Source organism: Biomphalaria glabrata, chromosome 2 (assembly GCF_947242115.1).
Source record: "Biomphalaria glabrata chromosome 2, xgBioGlab47.1, whole genome shotgun sequence".
Taxonomy (NCBI): Eukaryota; Metazoa; Mollusca; class Gastropoda; family Planorbidae; genus Biomphalaria; species Biomphalaria glabrata.
Window position 1 is genome coordinate 16925094 of NC_074712.1, and position 25162 is coordinate 16950255.

General features: G+C 36.3%; 2 protein-coding genes across 9 annotated transcripts in view; one reads left to right on the forward strand and one right to left on the reverse strand.

Moving 5' to 3' along the window:
• Window positions 1-15759, reverse strand: part of LOC106052553 (epsin-1-like) — a 29559-nt gene extending 13800 nt beyond the window's left edge. Inside the window, exons 1-3 of one of the 7 annotated variants that reach the window (XM_056019427.1) lie at window positions 15741-15759; window positions 1860-2265; window positions 945-1184 (exon numbers count right to left, since the gene is read on the reverse strand). In XM_056019427.1, coding sequence (XP_055875402.1) covers window positions 945-1184; window positions 1860-2126 — 507 coding nt within the window. In that variant the 5' untranslated portion in view covers window positions 2127-2265; window positions 15741-15759. Of the gene's footprint in view, window positions 1-944; window positions 1185-1859; window positions 2266-4767; window positions 4786-4841; window positions 5142-5721; window positions 5740-6725; window positions 6837-15740 lie in introns of those variants that run through there. The other 6 variants (XM_056019423.1, XM_013207963.2, XM_056019428.1 and 3 more) reach the window with 6 other exon arrangements.
• Window positions 15760-20574: 4815 nt separating this feature from the next.
• The window catches only part of LOC106052551 (uncharacterized), a 43894-nt gene continuing 39306 nt past the window's right edge, over window positions 20575-25162 (forward strand). For both annotated transcript variants that reach the window (XR_008776448.1, XM_013207953.2), the window contains exon 1: window positions 20575-20794. The gene's annotated coding sequence lies outside the window, so the exon portion shown is untranslated. The remainder of the gene's footprint in view (window positions 20795-25162) is intronic.

The window sequence follows — 25162 nt, forward strand, 5'->3', positions numbered from 1 at the left end:
GAGCTATTTAGATCCAGAATTTATACAAAATTTAATCACATAGTATTACAAGAAACAATAACAACATAATAGAAAAAAAAGTATGTGTTGAAATTTGAAGTAAATTAACTCTTTCATTTTCCACATTCCAACAGAATTCTTCATTTTGCTCATTAGTATTTTTCAACACTGCTATGATTAAGCTTTAATAACTTTTTCGTTTTTAATCAGAAAGTGTTTTATTTTGGTAAAGAATTGAAGGGGAATGCATGCTCTTTTTATAGAACACAAAATAAAGTTAATACAATCAAACATTAATTAAATGAGGTCAAATCAACAATGGTAATCGTCAATTTGGAGAGAAGTTAAGTATCAAGTCTACCAGGTTAGTAAACATCTAAGCCTCCAATTTAATAATTAACTGCAAAGCATTTACAAAACCATTAACAAGATGGATTGATGATGTAGATGCAGATGTATAACAACTTGGAGTTAAGGCAAGGAGACAAAAGAGAGATCTGAATGAAAGGATGTGCTGAAGCAGTACAGAGCCCTTCATGGGTTACTGGGACAGATCATGGTACAACTCTATTGAAATAAAAAAAAAAATTCCCTCATTTACTTTCCTCAGAAATAGTGCACCATGTCTGTTTGATATTAGAAGATGGTTTGAATATTTGTACAATCAAACAGAGTTGTCAAATTTTCAGCTTTGCTAAGAGTAATATTGCAAAAATATTCATTAAGAAAATTTCAGTACTGCCTTTAGGCACTCAGCTAGCACAACTCAGCATTGAAATCAAGCTCATAGATAGCCAATAGTTTAAGCCACTCAGCCCCACCACCCAATTGTTCAATTGTGAGCATGCACACTCAACCCTAATTCATATTCACGTGCATAAAACAGTTCAAAGAAGAATGAAGATTTAACAGAAGGAAAAAAATAAAATCTTTTTTTTTCTTACTCGAGTTCTACTGGTTCCATGTCCATTGCCAACCCCCATAGCATTCTGGGCAAACCTCTCTTTGGCCTTGAGTGCTTTTGCCCTTTCATTCTTTAGGCGCTCATCATCTGACAGCATGGCCACCAACTGTTTGGCCTTTTCTCTGACGTTCATCCCTTGATCTTTATTGTCAGCATCTATATACTGGAAACTTGTCAAAGTCTTGATGGCATGGAAATTTTCTTTACACTGCTGAGCAACCTGCATTTACATGGAAGAAAGTACACATTTGTATTTATGTGGGAGACAGTACAATATGTGTATTTATGTGGGAGACAGTACACATTTGTATTTATGTGGGAGATAGTACAAACATGTATGATCATGACAGATCACAGCTGTACTTAAAAAAAAAAGAACTTAAATTAATTGCTAATTATTTCATTCTAGAAACTTTTATAATCTCTACTTAGAATTACTGCTTCTGAATTGTACACTATTGTAATTTAATATAGAACCAATCAAAAACTTGGCATAAAATGTAGAATGAAAAAAAAAAAAAGCTAAAGATAACAGATGTTTTGAGGAAAATACATTATAATGTGTAGGATGAAAGAAAAACAAAGATAATAACATGTTTTGAAGGGGGAAAAAAAGAAAGGAAAGTATTATGAAAGTAATAGACATTTGTTTCCAACAAGAATGTGTGACTGCTAATATGAATACATTTAGAGAAAAGTATTTACTTTCTATTTCATGTGTTTAGAACATCTGTGCAAAGCCAGAAAAATATTTATAAAACAAAATAAATATAATATGTAATTAAATTCTTTATAATCTAAGATGTGTGTTTAGTTGTGGGTTTAAATAAAGATAATATTTATAATGCCAATGCCACAAAATGAAAGCAATATTTGCTATCAGATGTGAACTTACTTTGTCACTGCCTGTTTTAATGATGTAATCTAGGACCACTAGACTTTTATAAACATGCCTCCAATTCTTGCCATCATCATTCAACCTTTTCCAAATCATCTGCATAATCTCTGTAAAAGCTACCACATTATAGGTCAGATCTGCTATTTCAGTCATTAGTGTACTAGAGGGACCCCAAGGGTCATTTGAAGTGGCTTCCCGAACTTTGACTTGCGCATCTGAATAGTTCTTAACAACATTTTTTAGAGTTCTCCTTATAGCTGGCATTGTTTTAAGGTTTTTTTTCCCACTTCAGGCGAACAATCAGAAAACAAATCTTCAGAATTAATTTTGGGGGGATATTTTCATTTAGGCTTTTACTATTCTCATGTAGGTCCTAGACAGCATTTTCCTACTGTAAAGGGCTCTGAAAAGACACAATTTGCATCATGTAAAAAGAAGTAAAAGTCGAAAACAAAAAGTTGTGATCTATACTTTCACAAGTAACAAAGTTCTTAATCCACATAAGGGATTCTTTTTTCTGCTGAGCTGTAAGCTCTTTCGCAGATTGTTTCAAGGTTAAATAGTGAGCTGTTCAGTTATTCAGCACTGATACAGAGTGTTGGTTATGATGAGCTGTAGTGGTCTGCCTAAGATGGGCCATTCAAAGAGGATATTGGTCAGTTTCATAAGGTGAGTGAGTGCAATGTCTACAAAGGGATAGATGTGCGGGATTAATTTTGTTAAGGTGGTCCACATAAGGAATCTATCTATTATAGATTTTACTCATTTATACATATATATATATATACAATAGATATATATATATATATATATATATATAAAAGTTTATTTTTTAAGGAAATTAAGGCATACACACTAAATGAAGGGAAAAATTGACCAATTAAGTAGATACATGATGTCATGCTTGACTGCACATCATGGCAAAGCGGGTGGCAACTGACCAGGTTGGAGGTCATATATATATATATATATATATATATATATATATATATATATATATTGAGATCATTAAATTGACTAAAATTCACAGAGTTTTCAAGTTAGGTGCGAATTATCTTCACTAAATCTAAGTTATAACTTAGATCTAACTCTAGATAGGCTACTATTACTAGCTAGATCTAGATGATTTACGGACTTTCCACGCAGTCACTCTTTACTGTTACAAGAAGATTTTAGGTGTGGGAGGTCCAGGATGGGGTGTAGCCTACACATTAGGTGAACGAAATGTCATGTCCCCATCCTGTCTGTCTAGTCGTGCCTCAGTCGTGAAATGAAACCTTTTCTACAGTGACACTCATTCCAGAACTAGAATTTAGGAAACAGAAACTAAATTTGTATCTACACCTAACTATAGTACATAGTATAGTATGGAATAGTAATATTCCTCATTTCTATATTATTACAGATCTAGTACCGCCAAATTGAAAGAACTGTATCTTAAGAGTTTTATCTGCTTAATTTGGCTCTATTTATATCAAAGATGAATTATATTATATATAAGAAAGATTATTATAAGTAAAAATATTATAAGTATAGTAATAGACCATTGGGGTCCGTAGAAAGTCAACAGGGACCATAGGGTGTACTATAGATTAAGTTCAATATTCATTATCTCTGAACATAGGCCATCTGTAGCATATTTTTTAAGTCTGATGTGTAGTTCTATGTTTGTGTAAGCTTCGTTAGCAACATTTTGTTGAAATTCGTTTTTATTTATAAAGATTTTGTGCATTTATGAAATTCATTTTACTAAGTCTACAAGCTATTCACGACCAACAGGTTTTACTTTTAGTTATATAAATGGTTTTATGTTTGAAAAGGTAAGAAACATACATATTATTTTTATAATTTTATGAAAACTATTGCATACTTACCATTAAAAAATGTTTGTTGTTGTAAATGTTATAGAAAAAAAAAAGTGAATTGAATGCTTCTTATGTCTTAGATTTAAAAAAATATAGTCTTGATGCAACTATTGTTTGTCGCAAGATCATATGTGCCGATATTTATTTATTTTCACTTAAATATTGTCAATTTTAATTAGGTAACACATATTTTTTATTTCAGAAATCATAATGTATTATTTTCAGCACTTAAAATAAAATTTGTAAAAAATTATGTTTTAGCAAGTTTTTTAAAAACCAATCAGAAGTTGTGTCGCCGAACGGCTTCCACTTTTTTAAAAACTTGTTTTTTTTTAATCAGTCACTCCAAATCCTTGAGAGAGAAGCATTTTAAAAAAAATGATCTCAGTCCGAACTAGCGATAATACAATTCTTTTTAAAAATATTATCAACTACTCAGGTAATTATTGTACTTTTTATTAGTTGATCGCAAACATCCAATTATTGAACGACCTGATATCAGCAATAGCACATGCATGCTAAACAGCATGATGCAGCATAGAGAACAATATTTTTAACTTATATATTATAATCTAGATGACTATCTGATCTAGATTCTAGAATTACTAACTAGATTGACTAGATCTATAATAATATATAGAGATTAGTCGGTCCTAGCCCAAGTCTAGATCTAGCGATTATATACGATATTAATATTTTTAAATATAGATCTAGCAATCTAATATCTATGATCTGCCTAGATTAGTCTAGATCCTAGATATGTATCTTGATTTTAATTCTAAATATTCTAATCATCTAGAGATCCAGATCTATCATTCTATGAACCTAATACTTATACGTTATATGACTACTCTAGATACTAGATTTTTATCATTCTAGATCTAGAACTAGACTTAACTAGACTCTACTAGTTAAATATTACTCTATACATAGTCTATATTGACTGTAGTCAGTCAGTGTGTAGTCACCTCCAACTGTAGTGAGTTGTGTAGCTTTTTAAGTAAGTCACAAACTCACTGTCACAAAGTCAGTCTACTAACCTCTAAACTTAAACTAAGTGGTCTCTAGAGACTAGTAGACTGTAGTCAGTGTAGAGTAAGAGTAGTAAGAAGACCAGACTAGACTTCACTAGATTACTAGATCTAGACTAGCACTAGAGTCTAGACTACACTGCAGCAACACTGCTTACAACGGTTGACAACACTACAGAGTACACAGTATTAAAGTGCTACACACTATCAATTCTCACACACTGTGACACAGTGAAGTCTAGTCTCCAAGTCTGTACTGAGTTTGAAGTACTCTGAAGTTGAAGTGTTATTTAATTTAGACAATTTAGTGTAGTCGTTAGTAGTCACAGTTTAACGCTATAGTGACTGTCTTATTAAAAAAAGAGAACTAGACTAATTATAGATTAGATCTAAGGGTAAAGGAGCAATGATCCTCTGTTAAGGCTACTGAAACTTGCCTACAAATGAGAGAGAGAGAAAATAACAATCCAATTTGTGTAATGTCACTTCCTCCTATTCTTGTCGAGGGAATGGATCTATGACGGAATAACAACTTCCGTTTAGAGTAAAAATTTCGTGGGAGGTAAATAGAAAAGTTTACTAGACTCAATAGATCTTTTTCTTTTATTAATTATTAGACTCTAAGTCTATGCCTTCTTTGTGTGTAAAATAACAAAAATATGTTTCAAGTTGATAATATAATAATAAATACATTTATTTTATTTATAATTAATTCATGATTACAACATTTTCTATTTCCCAAAACCCAGTAAACAAAATTTACAATTACTGTAACAGCATACCATATTTTGAAAATAACCGTTACTAAGCGGCATGCGAGTATTACTAATCCAGTTTTAGGATTTTATAGATCTAGATTGATAGTCATTAGATTTTTATCAAGGCATATAGATAGACTTGATGATCCAGCAATACAAAACAATGAAAATATTTTTTAAGTAGGGCCTAGTCTTGTAGTCTTACCGAGCAATCATTGAAGCTTACATAATAAATTCAGATTATATACATATATTAAACATAAATGAATAACAGCACCTGGGACCAAGTTTTTAAGAGAGAAAGTAGTGAAATGCTACGAAAATAAGGGCATGCGCCGACCGAGGCTCGAACCTGTGACACTGGATTCGACACCACCGCCTAGCGATAACGCACCAAGCGAAACTAGCCTGGTGCGTTATCGCTAGGCGGTGGTGTCGAATCCAGTGTCACAGGTTCGAGCCTCGGTCGGCGCATGCCCTTATTTTCGTAGCATTTCACTACTTTCTCTCTTAAAAACTTGGTCCCAGGTGCTGTTATTCATTTATGTTTAATATATGTATGTATCATTTGTTTCAGCACCTAGCTTCAACTCTATGTTTACATTTAAATTCAGATTAGTCGGCTATTATATATATATATATATATATATATATATATATATATATATATATATATATATATATATATATATATGCATAGCCATATAGTAACCGATAGGTACAAGATCGAAATAATAATAATAATAAAAAAAAACGGTTAAAATGGGATCGGCGTTCAACCAACAGGTCGACGTCACTAGGGTCTGTGTCACACACACCCTCCCCCCCCCCCCTCCCTAAAAAAACCCACAGAAATCCTTTTCCAATACAATTTTTCATTAGAAAATAATTCTCTTCATTCATGATTGGTTCAAAACTGGATCTATATAGGCCCATATATGCATCGACTTATTTTCGTTTCTTATATGACACTTTAATCATGTTATATGACCATATATATTATTAAATAAATAAAAGCTTATTAAGCATATATAAACATGTTGATTTGATTTGAGAAGATTTAATTTGTCTCGATCTATAGTTCTATACCATTTTGAATTTAAATGTGTCTCACTTTGTCAACATTGATCTAATCTTTTGATCTGCAAGTTCATTATTAAATATTGATTTATTCTAATAGATCTGGGGGGGGGGGGGAGTTTAACTTACAGACATCGAGACATAAATTAGTCCTTGTGATTCACTTCTTGGATTCTATATACTATATACATTTCTAGAACGATGGAAAAAAATATTAAAACAAATGTAAACACATATAGATCAGTGTTTCTCAATTACCTGTTACTTTTTGTTATGTTTCTACGTTGACTGTGAGAAAAGCGATTGGTTGGCGGCTGTGTAGTGTGAATGATGCAAAAAAAAAAAAAAGATAAGAGGCGTTGTCGTAATTGAAGCTGCCTTGAGTACATCAGACATCTCCATAAAATGCTAGAGTGAAAAGACGTGTTTTTTAGTGAGTTGGATTTGGTTCAAAATACCATTTTATATTATTACTTAAGTCTACTATATTTATTCCATTAATTATTTAAATTAAAATATTTTTACATTGTAATAAAAGTTTTACATAGTATTGTTCCCAACGAAGTTATTTAGTCATTTCAAGTTTTTACTAGTTAAAATGCAAATACGCCTACAGCGGTTTAGCGCTCTACCAGCAGCATGGTGCTTCAAGTCAACGACAGTCAACATCCCCCCCCCCCCCCCCCGCCAAATATAGAGCGGTGTGTTTGTCAACCCTTTACTTAAATAAATAAATAAATAAATAAAATAAAATAGGGCCTATATACGTTTGCGCAAATCAAAGTTAAATTCGAGGATCATTTCTGAAGGTGTAGCACATAAGCGTTTGTAGTGACTTTAAGCATAGACCTATTGTTTTTGTTCTGTTTTGTGGCTTATGAAAATTTAAGACACCCACTGAACAACGATACAACCACTGGCGGATCCAGAACTTTGGAGTGGGGGGGGGCGATTTTTTTCCAAATCTAACCCTATTATAACGCCCAGTAAACCCTAACCCTATGCATAAACGTGCGTACAGCATATATATATATATATATATATATATATATATATATATATATATATATATATATATATATATATATATATATATGTATATATATATATATATATTCGATATATGAGAATAAAATAAGACTTTCTCAATCTTCGGCGAAAAAAAAAACAAAAAAATAAAACAGTCATGTTGAGGCCTTTCTCTTGCAAGCTTGGGGGTCTGGGAAAGCGCTGTAAGTTTCCTCAGTGGGGTACGGGGCGTAGCCCCGACACCCAAAAGCGTTTTCTTGCATTTTTCACAGCAGAAACGTATTCTCTTGACATCTACAGCTTATTATTCACATCAGTGAGGTTCAGAGCGAAGCCTCGACGCTAAAAGCGTTTTTTGGCATTCTTCACTGCAGTAACGCATTCTCCTGACCTACAGCTCATTATTCATTCTATTATAAAGGACCTTTTGAATAATGTGGAAAAATATTCTAATATGAATTTATAGTCCCTTAATACATTGCAAATACACCCGATTAGTTCTTTGAAAAGATAAGATACCCAACATATTTAGAAGGTGAAGGTGATTGCATGTATCGCACTTCCACCTGTTTATATTATATAGATATTCGACTAATTTTGTTCACATACTATGATTTCTCCATAAAAGTATGACCGCCCCCCCCCCACTCAAAGGGTTTAGATGGGAAGGGCAGTAGAGGTATTCGCTCCTCCCCTTCCAATCGGCCAAAGATGAACGACATTATATAAAGACCGGTTAAAATACCAATAACAAGTTTTAATCATATCGATATTTAATTGATTCTGTTAGCAAGTTGTGATTTCTGCAAATAAATGGGACCGCCCCCCCCACTCGAAAGTTTATGGGGGGAGGATTGATGCCATCGCCCCCCTCCGGACCCTACCAAATCGGCCAAAATACTAGAAGGAGGGGGGCGAAATAATCTAAAAATAGGTTGAAATATAAATAATTAGTATATATTATTAACATAAATAATAAATTCGTATACAAATTGTGGGGGGGGGGGCGATCGCCCCTACCGACCCCCCTGGATCCGCCAGTGGATACAACGAGAGAAGTCGACAGATTATATTTATATATGTTTTCTTATAGGTAGAGACAATATTTATATGTTTATTGTTCTTTTAGGTAGATATTATATTTATATGTTTTCTTTTCTAATAGGTAGAGATTATATTTATATGCTTTCTTTTTATTCTAGGTAGAGATTATATTTATATGCTTTCTTTTTCTTCTTGCAAACCCTTTCCTGTCGTGAAATTATGAATAACATGGGCGTAGCCAAGAGGGGGGGGGGGTCCTTGGGCTTCAACCCCCCCTCCCCAAAATGAAATCCTTTCCGATAAAGGGGGGATTTGTGACTGATCTTTTGCTTTGATTTTATTTATTTTAGGTGAGATTTTAATATTAAACTTTCACTTGCCCCAGCGCAGCCAAGCTGGGTTTCGAGGTTAAACCCCCTCCTTCTATAAAACAAAAAATTAATAAATAATGCAAACGACAATCCCCCAATTCCAATTGCATTATGTTTATGCCAATCAATGCTATCTGGAAGCGTCTGCCTTATTTTCCCTCGCACACGTAATGTGACCTGAATAATGACAGTTGAGTTCCTTCTGGCCAGCCTATAGTGTGCGCTGTCATGCGTGACATACGCACAAGTGACATACATGTATACTATGGATGTATAATTACCATGGGCGTAGCCGGGATTTTTTATCGGGGGGGGGGGGGGGGGGGTTGGGGGGGTGAATTTTTTTCTCCCCCCCCCCCGCGAAAAAAAAATGTATTTATGTGTGTGTGTGTGTGTGTGTGTGCGTACAAAATCTTTATTACATTCTGACCCTTCATTCTATCGGAAGACGTTTATTGTGCCATAGAATAGGTTCTTCCATGAGTTAGTGGAAAAATTGTAGATTCCCCGCCACTACTACCAAAGGGGTCTGGGGGAGCGCTAGGAGCTCCCCCAGCGCGGGGCGAAGCCCCGCCGCCAAGAACTATTTCTGATATTGAAAACCAACAAAATGCATATTCTGAGGTATCTACAGTGCATTTTCCTGCTATTAAAAAGTTCTATTTCAAAAACCTAATGTGCTATTCTTACTGACTTAGACCCTCCCACGCCGTTCGGAGCATTTGACGTTAAGCTGTTTCCATAAAAATCTGTCACTGGTAATGTCTGAAGCCTCTTCCCACCTACCATGAGGACCTCCATGAATGAGTGGCGTCAAGTTGTACTAGGATATCATTGCAACTCTTCTTATGCGTAATTCATTTTGTCGGAGAACATGTCCCGCAAACCTCATGCGTCGTTCTCTCACAATCTTACTAAGGGGTCGACTCCCAGTTCGGCATAGGATTTCCTTGATTTAGACCCGATCTCTATAACTGACTCCTAAAATCTGTCTTAGCCATCTTTGTTGAGCTACATTTAGTGTTTTTCAATTTCGGCAGATGACTATTCACTGCACTTTATTAATGGAGCCCTGCCACTGGTAAAAATGTGTAACCTCTCTTGAATACGCTCTTGGAATTAAGTGACTGTAGTTTGCTTTAGATTTTATATCGAAAGGGTTAGTCAAAATCTTCTGTTGGGGATTTTCCATCTCAAAATGCTCTGTAGGGGGATCTTAAACTCAAAACCATCTGGAAGGGTTTTAAAAAAAAGCCATCTGTAGAAGAAGGGTTTAAACTCAAAACCCCCGATTGGCTTGGCTACTCTCAAATAATTTTAGTGTGTAATTTGCTTTTTTTTATATTGAAGATGTATTTTTAGCACCAAACCCCTCTGAATGGGGGTTTAAACTCAAAACCCTTTCGGCAACGTTCATAGCATTTTGAGTGCGTAATTTGCTTTTTTTTTCTTACACTGAAGATGTATTTAAATTTATCTTCAACACCCCCTGGCGGGGGATCTAAACTCAAAACCCCTTTGACTACGCTCATAGATTTTAGAGGGAGTAATTTTCTTTTATTTATATTGAAGAGGTACTTTTTAGTTTCAAACTCCACTGGAGGGGAGTTTAAACTCAAAACCCCTTTGACTACACTCATAACATTTTTAGTGTATAATTTGCTTTGTTTTTATTATTAAAGAGGTATTTTTTACCTTCAAACCCCGCTGAAGTGGGGTTTAAACTCAAAACTGAGTCAAAACAATTTAGCTACGCTCGTAACATTTTGAGTGCGTAATACGCTTTTTTTTTTATATTAAAGAGGGAGTTTATCGTAAATATTAGACGGGGTTTTAAAATAAAAATCTTCCTTAACTGTGCTCTTGGAATTAGGGGATTTTCGTTTGCATTTTTTTTGTTTTGTTTTATAGAAGAGGGGGAGTTAACTGCAAAAACCCCAGGTAGGGGGTTTAAAACTCAAAACCCCTGGTAGGGGGTTTTAAACTCAAAACCCCTAGTAGGGTTTTTAAAACTCGAACCCCTCTGGTAGGGGTTTTAAACTCGAACCCGCCTGGTAGGGGTTTTTAAACTCGAACCCCCCCTGGTAGGGGGTTTTAAACTCGAACCCCCCTGGTAGGGTGTTTTAAACTCAAAACCCCCCTGGTAGGGGGTTTTAAACTCAAAACCCCTTTGGTTGTGCTGGGGCAAGTGATGGTTTAGTATTAAAATCTCACCTAAAATAAACAAAATCAAAGCAAAAAATCAGTCACTAAATTCCGACTCCCTCCCCTTCGTGGGGGGGGGGGATTTCATTTCGGGGGGGGGGGTTAAACCCCAAACCCACCCCCTGGCTACGCCCAATTTACAATGCAAATAGTAAAAAAAAAACAAAAACTACGAAATTGATATGAATACTTCTATAGCTAAACATACTGATAAGATTTAAAGAAAAGAAAACAACAACTAGAGAATATTGGATTGATAACTTATTGACCTATTGTTGTTGGCCTCCTTCAGTCGTAACGTTTATTGTTCATCTCGCTGCGAGCGAGATGAAAGCCTGGCCATTGTTTATGGTCGGAACGATGTTGCCCACACAGCAGTTCCCCCCCCCCCCTCTCAATGTATACAAGTTTTTTAAGTCTCAAGACGAGCCATTAAACAGTCCCTGTAACTAGAGCTCGTCTCAATATACCGAGCCAGATAGCCCTGACATTGACTCATCAAATATTAAGACGTGATTAATTTATAGGCCTATTAACAAAGAAGAAAAAAGTTGTGGTTACCACAAGATTTTTAATTAATATATTTTTAAAATTCAAAGCTAACTGTGATTCCCGTTTACTTTAAACCATGGTTAAAAATTAAACTAGTTAACGCTATATTCAGTTCAGGGATCTTTCCCGGGGTTTGGTCGATTGGAATTATATTTATAAAAACAAACGACATGGCATAAATTGTGCCCATTATCCTAATATAAAAACAGAGGCAGAAAGAATAATTCAGAAAGCAATAAACGACAGGGGGGAAAAAGTTAAATTGTAAGTAACTATAAGTATCATTTTCTCATCTAATGGATCGTCTTAGAGGAAGTACTGAAAACAAAAAGGTACTATTGCGATGAATGGAATGATTAAGAAATGCCAAGCATTAACTCTTTCTCTCCTAACTGACGACATCAACGTTGATTCCACTAGAATGTGATAAATAATTACGGAGAGAAAGAGTTAAGTTTACCAATATAGGGCTAAATTAATGTTTCTGACCTAACCGTGCTTTCTATCCTAACTTAAACTATGGATGCGAAATATGGGGAATGGAATAATGGGATATGTTTGAGCATATACGACTAAGTTTGTTTTTTGTTTAAAATAATCCTTATGAAGTGAAATTCAAAACACCTAATGACATGGTATCAGGACAACCCGGTAAATGAACAATTTGTATTTAAATTAAATTATCTACTGCAGAATGTAATAGAATTTTAAAATAAGATTTATTTATTTATTTATTTATTTTTGCTAAAGTTAATCGGTTCTCAATATGTCAATGTTCATTGCATGTCAAATTACAATGAGAGAAGTTAAGTATGGGATACAGGAGACTACCCAGACAGCTTCGACAGATCAAAGAATTCAACACATTTCAGCACTAATGCAAAAAATAGTCGGAAAGGGAAGCTATACTTTTATTAAAAGTAAACTTGCTTGGGAAGACTGCCCTCCCTTTTCAAACAAACTATTACACGGATGTTTCTCGAATTTCAAAGATTAGAAATAGTAGGCTAAAAACAACTTTCAAATAATGCAAAACCGACGCAATATAGTACGAACTATGAAGACGGAATGTGTAGATTTTGCATTCATATGATATAGGTGAAGCCTTCCATTATCTGTTGGTGTGGGAGCATTTTGAATTATAGTCCTACAGAAAAAGATTAAATTAATTTTTGAAAAAAAATTTCAGGCCAAATTATCAAAATGTTATTGTCTACATTTCAAACTTGTAAAATGATTGAAAAACATAAAAGTTTATGTAACTTTATTACGTTATTGCGATGATTATTATGTTCATATTTTGTGTTGCTGGCTTGGAGTGCAGTATGTGATAGACACTAGCGGATCCAGAACTTTGGAAGGGGGGGGGGCGATTTTTTTCCAAACCCTAAAGCCCAGTAAACCCCCTAACCCTAAGCATAAACGGGTGTACAGCATTCATATATATATATATATATATATATATATATATATATAGGCCTATATATATGTATATATTGCATTATGTTTAGGCGAAGGCACGACGCCAAAAGCGTAAAGGCGGTTTCTTGCATTCTTCACTGCAGAAACACATTCTCCTGATATCTACATCGAAAAATAATATCTTTTTAAAAAAAGCTTAATTGTAAGTGATACATTATATTCAAGAGGCATTTTTGTAACTTTGTTTTCTTACAGAACTATTATTCAAAGCTTTAAACAACAAAAATCAGAAGTGGGAGGAGAAATTCAGTGGACCAATTAGGTATGTAGGCGATCTATGATTAGTTATTGTCTTTTCAAGGCTTTATAAATTGTGTACACTTTCATTGCGTACACCCGTAGGTAGTCTACTTTGTTATTATTTTGCTGCCGAATTATTGCAATGTGTTCAAGCTTCGAAGTCTACTGTCCCATACCAAAACATAGGAAATGGTCATAACACAGCTTCTCTACGCCTTACTTGCACACACTGAACATGATACACAGGACCGGCCCTAACATTTGTGGGCCCTATGTGAAATGGATTGCGCTCGGCGTAGTCAGGGTAGGGATAAGGATAATTAAGATTTTGATTTAGAAAAAAAGTTCGTCTTTGCATAATATTTTTATTAAATGAAAGCTGACAATGCCGTTTTTTTAATCAGGTTTTGGATTGGCGTTTACCATAATGATTGACACCCCAAAATGACAATTTTGTCTATGTCAAGGACATTTTAATGAGTTTCAAGAGATTTCCAGGAGCTCCTTGTAAAACAATGAGACAAGGGGAACCCTATTATAAGTTATAATGGTTTAATTTAATCATTAACACCTAGAATTAGAGCGGGGCTTATGAAAGTTCGGGGCCCACTGCGGCTGCATAGGTTGCAGTGGCCTAAGGCCGGCCCTGATCATTTCCAGCTCGCAGTCAACGAATTTTCATTACACTGCCTCCTCTTTTGGTTTACCTGTAAACCTCGGTAAAGCAGAAGTCATGTTCCAGAAGTCACCCAATAATACCTACTCAGCCCAAAGATCACCGCGCATAGACATCCTTTAACGTGATAGATAACTTCACATATCTGGGAAACATATATCAAATGACGCTTTACTTTAAAGGGAGGTTGATATGTGATTTCTCCCTCCAGCAGGGTTTGATGCTAAAAAATACCTCTTCAATATAAAAATAAAGTAAATTACACACTAAAATTCTTTGAGCGTAGCTAAGCCAAGGTTTGTTGTTTTTTTTATTTTAAACCCCCCTCCTCCAGATGGCTTTTTAAAAAATTAAAAACCCCTCCAGTTGGTTTTGAGTTTAAAGTTCCCCTACAGAGGGTATTGAGGTTGAAAACCCTCTCTTCAATATTATTCTAAAGCAAACTACTCTCACAAAATTCTATAAGTGTAGCTAAATAGGGTTTTGAATTTGTTAAAAAAAATACTCCAAAGATTTTTTAATTTAAAACCCCACAACAGATGATTTTGACGATAAAACTTTCCTTTTCGATATAAAATCTAAAGCAAACTACAGTCACCTAATTCCAAGAGCGTAGCCAAGAGAGGTTACAAATTTCTACCAGTGGCTGGACTCCATTAATAAAGTGCAGTGAATAGTCATCTGCCGAAATTGAAAAACACTAAATGTGGCTAAGCCTAAATGTGACAAAGATGGCTAAGTCGGATTTTTGCAGTCAGTTATAGAGATCGAGTCTCAATCAAGGAAATCCTATGCCGAACTGGGAGTCGACCCCTTAGTAAGGTTGTGACAGAGCGTAGAAATAAGGTTTGCGGGACATGCTCTCCGACAAAATGACGCATACAACGAGTTGCGATGACATGGAGGCCATTACGAGGATAGCGCAAACAGGGACATCCTAGTACAACTTTACGCCACACTTTCATGTGAAGAGAATTCAGACATTGCCAGTGACAGATTTTTGTGGAAACAGCTTTCCGCCCAATGCGCCGCTCGACGCGGGAGGATCTAAGTTAGTAAGAATAAATCATTAGGTTTTTGAAATAAAACTTTTTAATAGCAGGATAATGCACTTTAGATACCTCAGAATATGTATTTTGTTGGCTTTCAATAATGCTTGGCGGCTGGGAAGCGCTCCCCCAGACCCAGTTGCTGGCATGGGGGAGTCAACACCTATTTTCTGGTACAATTAACATTATCCGAAAGAATGAAGGGTCAGAATGTAATAAAGATTAATTATATATTGACACGCACAAACATATATATTTATATATATATATAACCTCCCCCCCCCCATGATAAATAAATCAATCAATATGGACTTAATCCATCAACTTTAAATATTCAGGGGGGAAGAGATCAATCAATAATTGAAATGCAAATGTTTTTAGGCTTTTGATCTGTCTATTGCTAACATCAGGTCAAAAACACAACAAACCATGTACCATTCATAACTTTTTAAGCTTAACTAAAAGCTATTAGTTAGTTAAATTCACAGCTACTTACCTTTAATAATAGTATATCACAAGCTCATGAACACATATCATGTAGATCTATATGTGTAGCAGATCTATATCTTCTTATTGTTGTCGGTTTGCACACTAAACTTAATCAATGCCCTTTCGTCTTTTCAATGGCTGTATTTTTATCTTTTGAAAATAATATTTCATTATCCATCACCTTGCAACCTGTTACATCAAGTGCAGACTACTCGTCCACATAAATCTACTACGAAAACAAACCCAAATAAAAGCGGCGTTCTCTCCCTTGGTACTGCTCTGAATCAAACAACATTGTGCGTGCCCGAAAGGGGGCGAGAGGGAACGAACCCAAAAAGACAGCGATCACGGTGAGGTGGGGTTACGTATTGATCATATCTTAAACTTCCTACTCCCCTGGAGCACTTGATCTAATCTTACAACCTGACTCCTGGCCCTTGTCACGTGTGTGTGTGTGTTTTTCTTCATCGTTCTCATTGTTATGTTGGAGTGTTCATATGACTAGACCAATACATGAGATGAACTGCGCAGTGGTTTCCAAATCAGGGAGCTCTCCATATAGTTTTCTTTCTATTGGGGTGATTTGGGGCCAATGTCTTATACGGGCCTCTTGGTAGAGAGAGCAGTTTTGGAGGACGTGGTCGGCATTTTCTGGTGATACTCCACATGGGCAGATTTCACTGGTTCCAATTTTGAGCTTCCGGAACATGTGTTGTCGCATTCTGTTGTGTCCGGTCCTGAGTCGAAAGATTAGACGCTGGTCTTGTCGGGATAGCTTATAGTAAGCATCATCTTTCTTGTGATTTGGATGGGAGCTCGTCCATTTCTCATTTATTTTATCTACAATTAATTTCTTCATTTCTTCTGGATAGAGAGCAGAGTTTACTTGTGAGTTTGTTCTCCCACTCTTGGCGAGTGTGTCAGCCTTCTCATTTCCTGCTAGTTGTATGTGAGCTGGTATCCATTGAATGACAGTTTTTTTGCTGTTGTGGTTGAGCTTTGTGAGTGCTGTTCTGAGGTTTTTAATATAAGGGGAATCAGAGTTTTGCAGGCTTTGGAGGGTTGTTTTTGCGTCTGTTAGAAAGACAATCTGACTGTGAGGGGAACTTGGATGATTTGCTAGCATGGTAGCAGCTAGTGCTAGTGCTTCCCTTTCTGCTCTGTGACTGTCAGAGAGCTCTCCAGTTGCAAAGGATTTTTCTAGTTTTCCTCCATCTGGCCATTCGATAAGTATTCCAGCTCCTCCATTTGTGGTGGCTTTATGGGATGAGCCATCCGTGTAAACTCTGATCCACTGATTGCTAGGGTAATTGGTATGTAGAAAACAGTTCACTATTTCCTTGAGCTCTGTTGGTCTGTAATCAGATTTTCTTTTTATGTTTTCAATATGGTCCCTTATAGTAGGAAGAGGGCTTTCGTCCCAGGGTGGAGATTCATTATAGTGTATCGAGGATTCCAGAGTAATTTTTTCAAGTTGGTGTTTCTTTTTTAGGTTTAGAGATTCCTGTATGAAATTGGTCCTTTTGAGACGGTTTTTTGTGCCAGTTTTGTGGATTTTTGTTCTGAGTGGGTGCCTCTCCAAGGTTTCCAATTTTGTGAATTGGGAAAGGATTTTTATTTCTCTTCTTTCATCCAGAGAGATCAGGGCAGCGGTTTCCTCCATAGCTCTTATGGGTGTTGTTTTGATTGCTCCTGTCATTATCCTTAGACCAATATTTTGAACCTTGTCTATTTTTCTAAGGTTGGTTTGGGCTGCTGAGCCCCATGCTGTGGCACCATATTCTAGTACAGGTCTTACATAACTGGTATAGGTCTTTTTCAGGATGTTGTGATTTGCTCCCCAATCTGTGCCAGCTAATTTTTTCAAGAGGGATAGTCTCTGGATGCCTTTACTCTGTGTTTTATCTATTTGGTTTTTCCAGGTTAGTCTCGGGTCATAGGTGACTCCAAGATAAGTAGGGCTGTCATTTTTTTCTAAAGCTTCCTTATCTAATGTTAATTTTATTGTTTGTTGTTTTGTTGACAGTGAGAATATGGTATATGTTGTCTTTTTTGTGTTAATGGACATGCCCCAGTCTTTGGACCAATTATTGAGTTTATCAAGAGCATCTTGTAATCGAAATTTCGATGTTCCTACATATTCTTCTGTGCTAATTAAGGCAAGGTCATCTGCATACATGCTGCTCTTAACTTTTTTGGGTAGGTTTTGATTTAGATCGTTTATGAATATTAGGAAAAGTGTTGGGGATAGGACTCCTCCTTGGGGGACACCATTTTTTATACCCACTGTGTGGCTTCTTTGTCCTTGCATGCAAACTAAGGCTTTTCTATTATTTAGGTATTCCTTTATCCAGTTGTACATTCTGTGGGATATGTGATGCTGGATTAGCTTGAGCAAGAGACCTTGTTCCCAGACTTTGTCAAATGCTTTTTCTAAGTCAACCCACACAATTGTTGTTGGTTTCTTTTCTTGAAAGCCGTCTTCTATTTCTTGTGTGATGAAGGCAATTTGATCTTCTGTTGATCTGCCTTTTCTAAAGCCAGCCTGGGCTTCAGTGAGTAGGTTATTTGACTCAAGGATCCATGTCAGCCTTCTGTTTATCACTCTTTCCATCAGTTTGCAGGTACAGCTAGTGAGGCTGATGGGACGGTAGCTATCCAGTTTATTTCTTGGCTTGCCGTGCTTTAGTATAGGGATCATAATGGCTTTTTTCCAGATGTTTGGAATTCTGCCAGATTTCCAGCTAGCATTGAATAATTGTAGCAGTTTTCTTTTGGCTTGAGGACCCAAGTGAAGAAGCATGTCATTTGATATTTTGTCTGGGCCCGGGGCTTGTTTTGGTTTGAGGGCTTTTAGGGATTCATCTAGTTCCTTCATTTTAAGATTAGTGGTCATTCCCAAGGAGTAAGCTGGATTGTTTTCTTTAAATTTATCCTGGATTTCTGAGTTTACATCTTTATTTCTACTTTCATTAATTTGTATTTGTCCTACGCTTTGGAAAAACTTAATGAATTCATTTGCTGCTTCTTGGCCTTTCAGGGGTTTGTTGTCCTTTTCTATTACTATAGGAGTTGTTCTGTTTTCTTCCTGGTTGAGACATTTGGCTATACGCCAGAGTTTGTGGCCATCTCTATCTACGTTTAGTTGTTCTGTTTTTTCATGCCAACTTTTCCTCATGGCGGAAAGGTAATTTTTCCTGAAAACTGCGTTAGCTGCTTTTAGATTTATGTTATTTTCTATACAAGGGTTATTTTCTACTGTGTTTCTGGCTTCAATAGTGGCATTGTGGAGTTGTTGAAGGTGATCAGACCAGTTGGGGATATAATCTTTTCTTGCTCCTCTAGGAATTGATTCCTTAGCTGCTAGGAGTATTGCTTTGGAGAAAGCTGAGAATGACTTATTAACCTGATTTGTTTTGCAGTTTATTGAAGTTGTATATAGGTCTGTGAGCTTTGAGAATAGGTGCCAGTTGGCTTTTTTGTAGTTCCATCTGGGGATGGTGGAGTTTTCTGATATTTTGAAGGAGGTATCGATACTGATCAATATGGGTCTGTGGTCGCTGGTGGCTAGCTGGTCTGCAACTTCTCTAGTGCACTTTTTGGATAAGTTGTCTGTTGCAAAGGCTAGATCTGGAGTGGTTGATGTTAGCCAGGCTCTTGAAAAAAAGGTTGGTTTGTCCTCAGGTTTATTTAGCAAGATAAGTCTGTTCTCTGCTTGCCATTCTTCAATTTCTTCTCCCCTGGCATTTAGGTCTGGGTATCCCCAGCTCTGAGAGTGACTATTCATATCTCCTAAGATTAGACAGTCTTCTTGGTCAGGTATTTGAATGTGGTCAATCTCTATTTCCTTGTCTGGTGGGAAGTAGCAGTTAAATAGATTAATATTTCCATCTGGGAGAATTAGCTTAGTTCCCATTATTTCTGATTCTGAGGAGTTGGGCATAATTATGTCTGTGGTAGGGATATCATTTTTAATGAGGGTGAGGATTCCTCCTTTGGGTCTGATTTCTCTATCTTGTCTGATGCAGGTGTAGCCTCTAATGGAGAAACGAAGATTACTGTTCAAATGAGTTTCTTGGATGCAAGCTACATCAATTTCTTTCTCATGCAGAAATATTTTTAGAGCTTCTTTTTTCTTTTGGATGCCCTCTGCGTTCCATTGTAAGATTTTTAGACTTTTGGTCTTGGAGTGTTGGCCAGTAGTATTTACTTTCTTGTCCCTGCTCCTGGCTCCACAGGCAGAGATAGAAGAACCACCAGCTCGCTTGTGTGGGCTCCTTCGAGGCGGAGAGCCCGGCCCCCTACCTGCGCGGCGGGATTCCACAGGCAGGACGCCACATCTATTAGAATCGTTACTGAACTCCAACATAGATGAGGTTGCGTGTCAATGTGTTATGCGCCAGGAGGCCCATTGACTCCGACTTCAGCCTGCTTTTCTTTCTGGGTGTGCTCCCATAGCCTTTGATCAACCAAGATCATCTGCAAGGCAGCAGGTGTTTATTTTCGGAGTTTTCTCTCCTAGATGAACTGCTATCCCTAGCTAACGGGTTTCATCTACCCGGGTTTAGAGTTAGAGCGCCCTATACTCGCTTTTTGCAATCATTTCCCTGGATTTCTGAGATGTTTTTAGTAAATATTCTAACCACTGGAATACTTCACCTCATCCTCCATGACTGCAAACCAGTTGGTCCGCGGCTGTTTATTTGCTATTCACAGCTAACCCTTATATCTAAGGGTCTTTCCCCTATCCGCCACCTGGGGACGCGCTTGGTAGAAGGTGGTAGCTCCCCCAAGTGTGTGTGTTTAATTCATTTATATTTAATGCTGAAGACATTCTTGAAGTCATGTTTCAGAACGTGGCGCTTCTTTGCCTAAGGCATTCAACTTTTGCTTTTTTAAAACTCTGTTACCCCCTTGCTAGTTGATAGATGGCGCTTCCCTCTGCAGACGAGACATCTGCTCCACACAATCTGGTATCTCGTGGATATGTTCGAATGTTAAAAGTGAAGAGTAACAAAAGCAAACGGCGATTCTTATTGTTCTAAGGGATGAATGGTTTCGGTAAGTTTGTTGTTGTTTTTAGTTGTGAAGAGCATTTTGTTTTAACCATCACTATCACTCGTGGTACAAAGTACTGACGGGCAGGGCCGGCCTTAGGTAATTGAAGGCCCTAGGCGAAGTGAATTTGTGAACCCAAATAAAATAGAAAAATAAAAATTAAACAGCGAAAATATAAAATTACACAATTTAAAACCTAATGTAGCCTACTCCAACAATAGGCCTAACATTGGGCACAAGTTTCGCCATTTCTTCTATAAACTTTTTTTGAGTCCTGTGCAAGGCCCCCACCAATTGGGGCCCTATGCGGCTAGCCGGCTATCTGGTTTGCCTACGCCTAAGGCCAGCCCTGATGAGTGTCTAAGGTTAGGGGTGGTCGATTTGCAGTAAAACGCATCAAATGTCTTAAAAACTGTGTTTGAATCCTATAGATGAGCAGACTTTTACCTTGACTACGTACACTGCTATTATTAGTAACGGATCTATCCACATTATTATTATTATTACCTGTATTGTTTGAAAATCAGCCAGGACTCGCAAGGATAAATAAAATTGATTGTAGTGCCTCTAACAGTTTCCACTGAAAATTTTTTATTTGTCCGAACAAATGGAAAGTAAGTTTTACTACAATTGTTTAACTCAGCATGACAATAACACTATAGATGCAAATACGAACAACATTCACACTTGCAACACACACACATACACATAAACAACAAGCGCTTTATTGAATTAGGCTTGAATGTACTTCTCGGTGACGACAGATGACCTTGCAACACTCTCTTTGAAAGTGGGATAAAGGAGTTGTAAACTATTTTTGTTTTATCTCTAATGGAGAGGAGACGACCACTTAGTCCAGATCTAATGTAGCAGTGGTTTAATGTGATGGCTGCAGATTGTCTTTTAAGGAAGACAATTCTTCTATGTACTTCTCAGTTTTGAAGATGTCAGCTAGTTGTCACTATCATTTCGGATGATAGCTATAGTAGGATAGATGTAATTTTTTTTCAACATTATACATATAGTCACTTTATCAACAAACGTAGGTTTTTTTTGTCTTTTTTTTTTTTTTTTTGATTTTTAGATTTATTATTTTTTTTTAGAAAGCTCATATCAACTCACTCTGATTGTCGGTCTGTCTCGTAAAAAGTTTGAACATGTTTTTTTTTGTATCTGAGACTCACCATTCTCAGATCAGGTTGAAAATTTGCACTCTTATTCATTGTACCTGACAAAATATGAATCAATAAAAAAAAACCCCAATTATTTCACTAATTAATGTTAATTAACTATTTTGTTTGATATCGAAATAAGGGAGAATAAATGGTATTTAATGAGAGATGTGGATGTATATACGGATTTATTACCCTTAAAAGGTTTGGCCCCGTTTTTTCTACCACTTCCCATTCTGGAATCAAACTGAAATTGTGCACAATTATTCAAAATCGATGACAATACATGAATCAATCCAAAATTGACCAATTAGTAGTAATTAATTTATTTTGCTTTATACATAAAAAAAAAGAATAAAAAAAAGCTAAAAACTCTGCCATCTTGAGATAAATGGGAGAAATTAGCGGTTCTTCTCTTTTGATAAGCTTTGTTTGTTTGTTTTTTAAAGTATGTTTTTTTTTTTTAAGTTTTGTGATATTGTGATAGTTCCAGGTCAATGATCATTAATATATTTATTTTGCGGTTTTATTCAGCCATTTTATTTTAATTAAACTTAGAAGGTTATACACATGAAAGCAATATTGTCTTCGGCAATATGCCGAGCTACTAAAAGTTTGTAGTAGTCATTAGTCATTGAAGTCGACGAGGAGTAATGAGGACCACTTCAGTCTTCAGAGGGCTGTGGGATTGGCTCTCCTATTGCTGTCCCTCCGCTGATGAGGCCACTTTGTGCCTGGGATGTTCGGCTACCTATTTTTTTTTGGGGGGGGGCGGTAGTATATTTAAATCTTTGCGAATTGTAGGTTTTGCAGTTAGGCTAAATCGTGGGAGATAAAAACTATTGATTGATTGATTGTGTTTTGACCCAAGGAGTCTCCTCCCCACCCCCTCTCTCTTGTTCAAACACCTTCACATGTAAGTTATACAGAGAGGAGAGGGGGAGAGAGAGAGAGAGAGAGAGAGAGGTGCCATTAACTAGTCAAACATGCGATTTGCGTTAGCCAGATCCGGTCCAGAATGTTTAAGTAGAGGTAGTGGATATATAATACAGTATATCGTAGATATATATAATACAGTAGCCTATATCGTGGATATATATATAATAATCGTGGATATATATAATACAGTATATAATGGATATATAATACAGTATATAGTGGATATATATAATACAGTATATAGTGGATATATAATACAGTATATAGTGGATATATATAATAGGCTACAGTATATCGTGGATATATATAATACAGTATATAATGGATATATAATACAGTATATAGTGGATAATGGATATATATAAAATACATTATATAGTGGATATATATATAATACAGTATATAGTGGATATATAATACAGTAGCCTATATATGAAGAGAGACAGCGAGATCAGGGCTCAATATACAATTCAGAGAGGGTAATAGAGGATTTGTAATTTATAAAAAAAAAAGTCTCTAAAATATATAAATCTGTGAATCATAAGAGATTGTACCAAAGCAATTGAGTTAGTTGAAGAGTTGTGTGCAAAGTGTGCATAGAACTATTAGTAGGCCCAAGTGAAAAAAAGATGAAATGGTGAAAATGTTGGGGGGGGGGGGGAGGGTAGTGAACTTTAAGCAATCAAAACATAAGAAGAGAATTGATTCGAAAGTAGATGGAGTATATAGTCATTTTTAAAAAGTAGAAACACTTAAGTAAAAGGTGAGAAGGAAACAAATATTTGGGTTTTAATTGTTTTGTTTTTTTTTTATTAATTCAACTGGTGCTCTGTCTCTTTTAAATGTTAATGCCACAATTTTTTTTAAAGACTTAATGTGACAAATAGATGTGGAAATAAAAATTAGAACCTGTGATACTACAAATTTGTTTTTTTTTTTTTTTTTTACTTTTGATCATCCTGTTTTCAACATCGGCAGTGGGGGTGAGGTGCTAGGCTGTAGTCCTCCAAGACATTTATCACCGTTCTCCTTTTGGTTTACTTTTTAGGGATGGGGGGGGGGGGGCGATGGAGTGGAAACGCAAACAAAAAAAAAAAAAAAAACAACAACACGTACCGCTAACCCATTTTTTTGTTCTACATTTATTATTAAATAATGACCCAAGATTTCTCGATCTTGGTGACACTATATTACAATTGTTAAAATAGAGTATCATCTAATTTTTGTGTACATAAAATGTTTGATTAAAAAGAAAACACGCTTAATTCTACACTTTTCATTGAGTTGTCTACGGAAGTAAATCTTCCTTCAAGGCAGTTATAACACATCCTACACTGATAATCCTGTCATGTAAATAAGTGGTTTCAAGAAGTCATTGGCTTTCCTGGCTCATTCAGAGTACTCGCCCTAAGTTCATTATTGGCATTAAAAAAAAAGTTATATGACTTTGTCCTCTCACACAAGAAATGTTTTTATATATTCGTGTCTTTCTCGTATTAGCCTTCTGCTACTTAGAGATTTAATCTTCTGTTCTGGATTGACTGGTATAGACTTCCGATTGGAAAATTATCACTAGGTCTATTTAATAATATTACCTAAAATATTATTTGTGAAGATAAGCTTTTTGTCTGGTAATAGGCCCTAATAATGAAAAGACAGCCGGCAAATCAATACTGCCACGTCAACAACACTTTCGTATATCACACATGGGCGTAGCCAGGGGGGTTTGGGGTTCACCACCCCCCCGAAATGAACCCCCCCCCTGAGGGGGGGGGGGCGGAGTTCAGTGACTGATCTTTTGCTTTAATTTTGTTTATTTTAGGTGAAATTTTAATACTAAACCATCACTTGCCCTAGCACAGCCAAGGGGGTTTTGAGTTTGAAACCCCCTACCAGGGTGTTTTGAGTTTGAAACCCCATACCAGGAGGCTTTGAGTTTTAAACCCCCTACCAGGGATTTTGAGTTTAAACCCCCCCCCCACCAGGGGTTTTGAGTTTGAAAATCCCTACCAGGGGGTTTTAAGTTTAAAACCCCCTAAACTTAAAACCCCCTACCAGGGGTTTTGAGAGTTTTTGAGTTTGAAACCCCCTACCAAGGGGTTTTGAGTTTGAAACCCCATACCAGGAGGCTTTGAGTTTTAAACCCCCAACCAGGGATTTTGAGTTTAAAACCCCCTACCAGGGATTTTGAGTTTAAAACCCCCTACCAGGGGTTTTGAATTTGAAAATCCTTACCAGGGGGTTTTAAGTTTAAAACCCA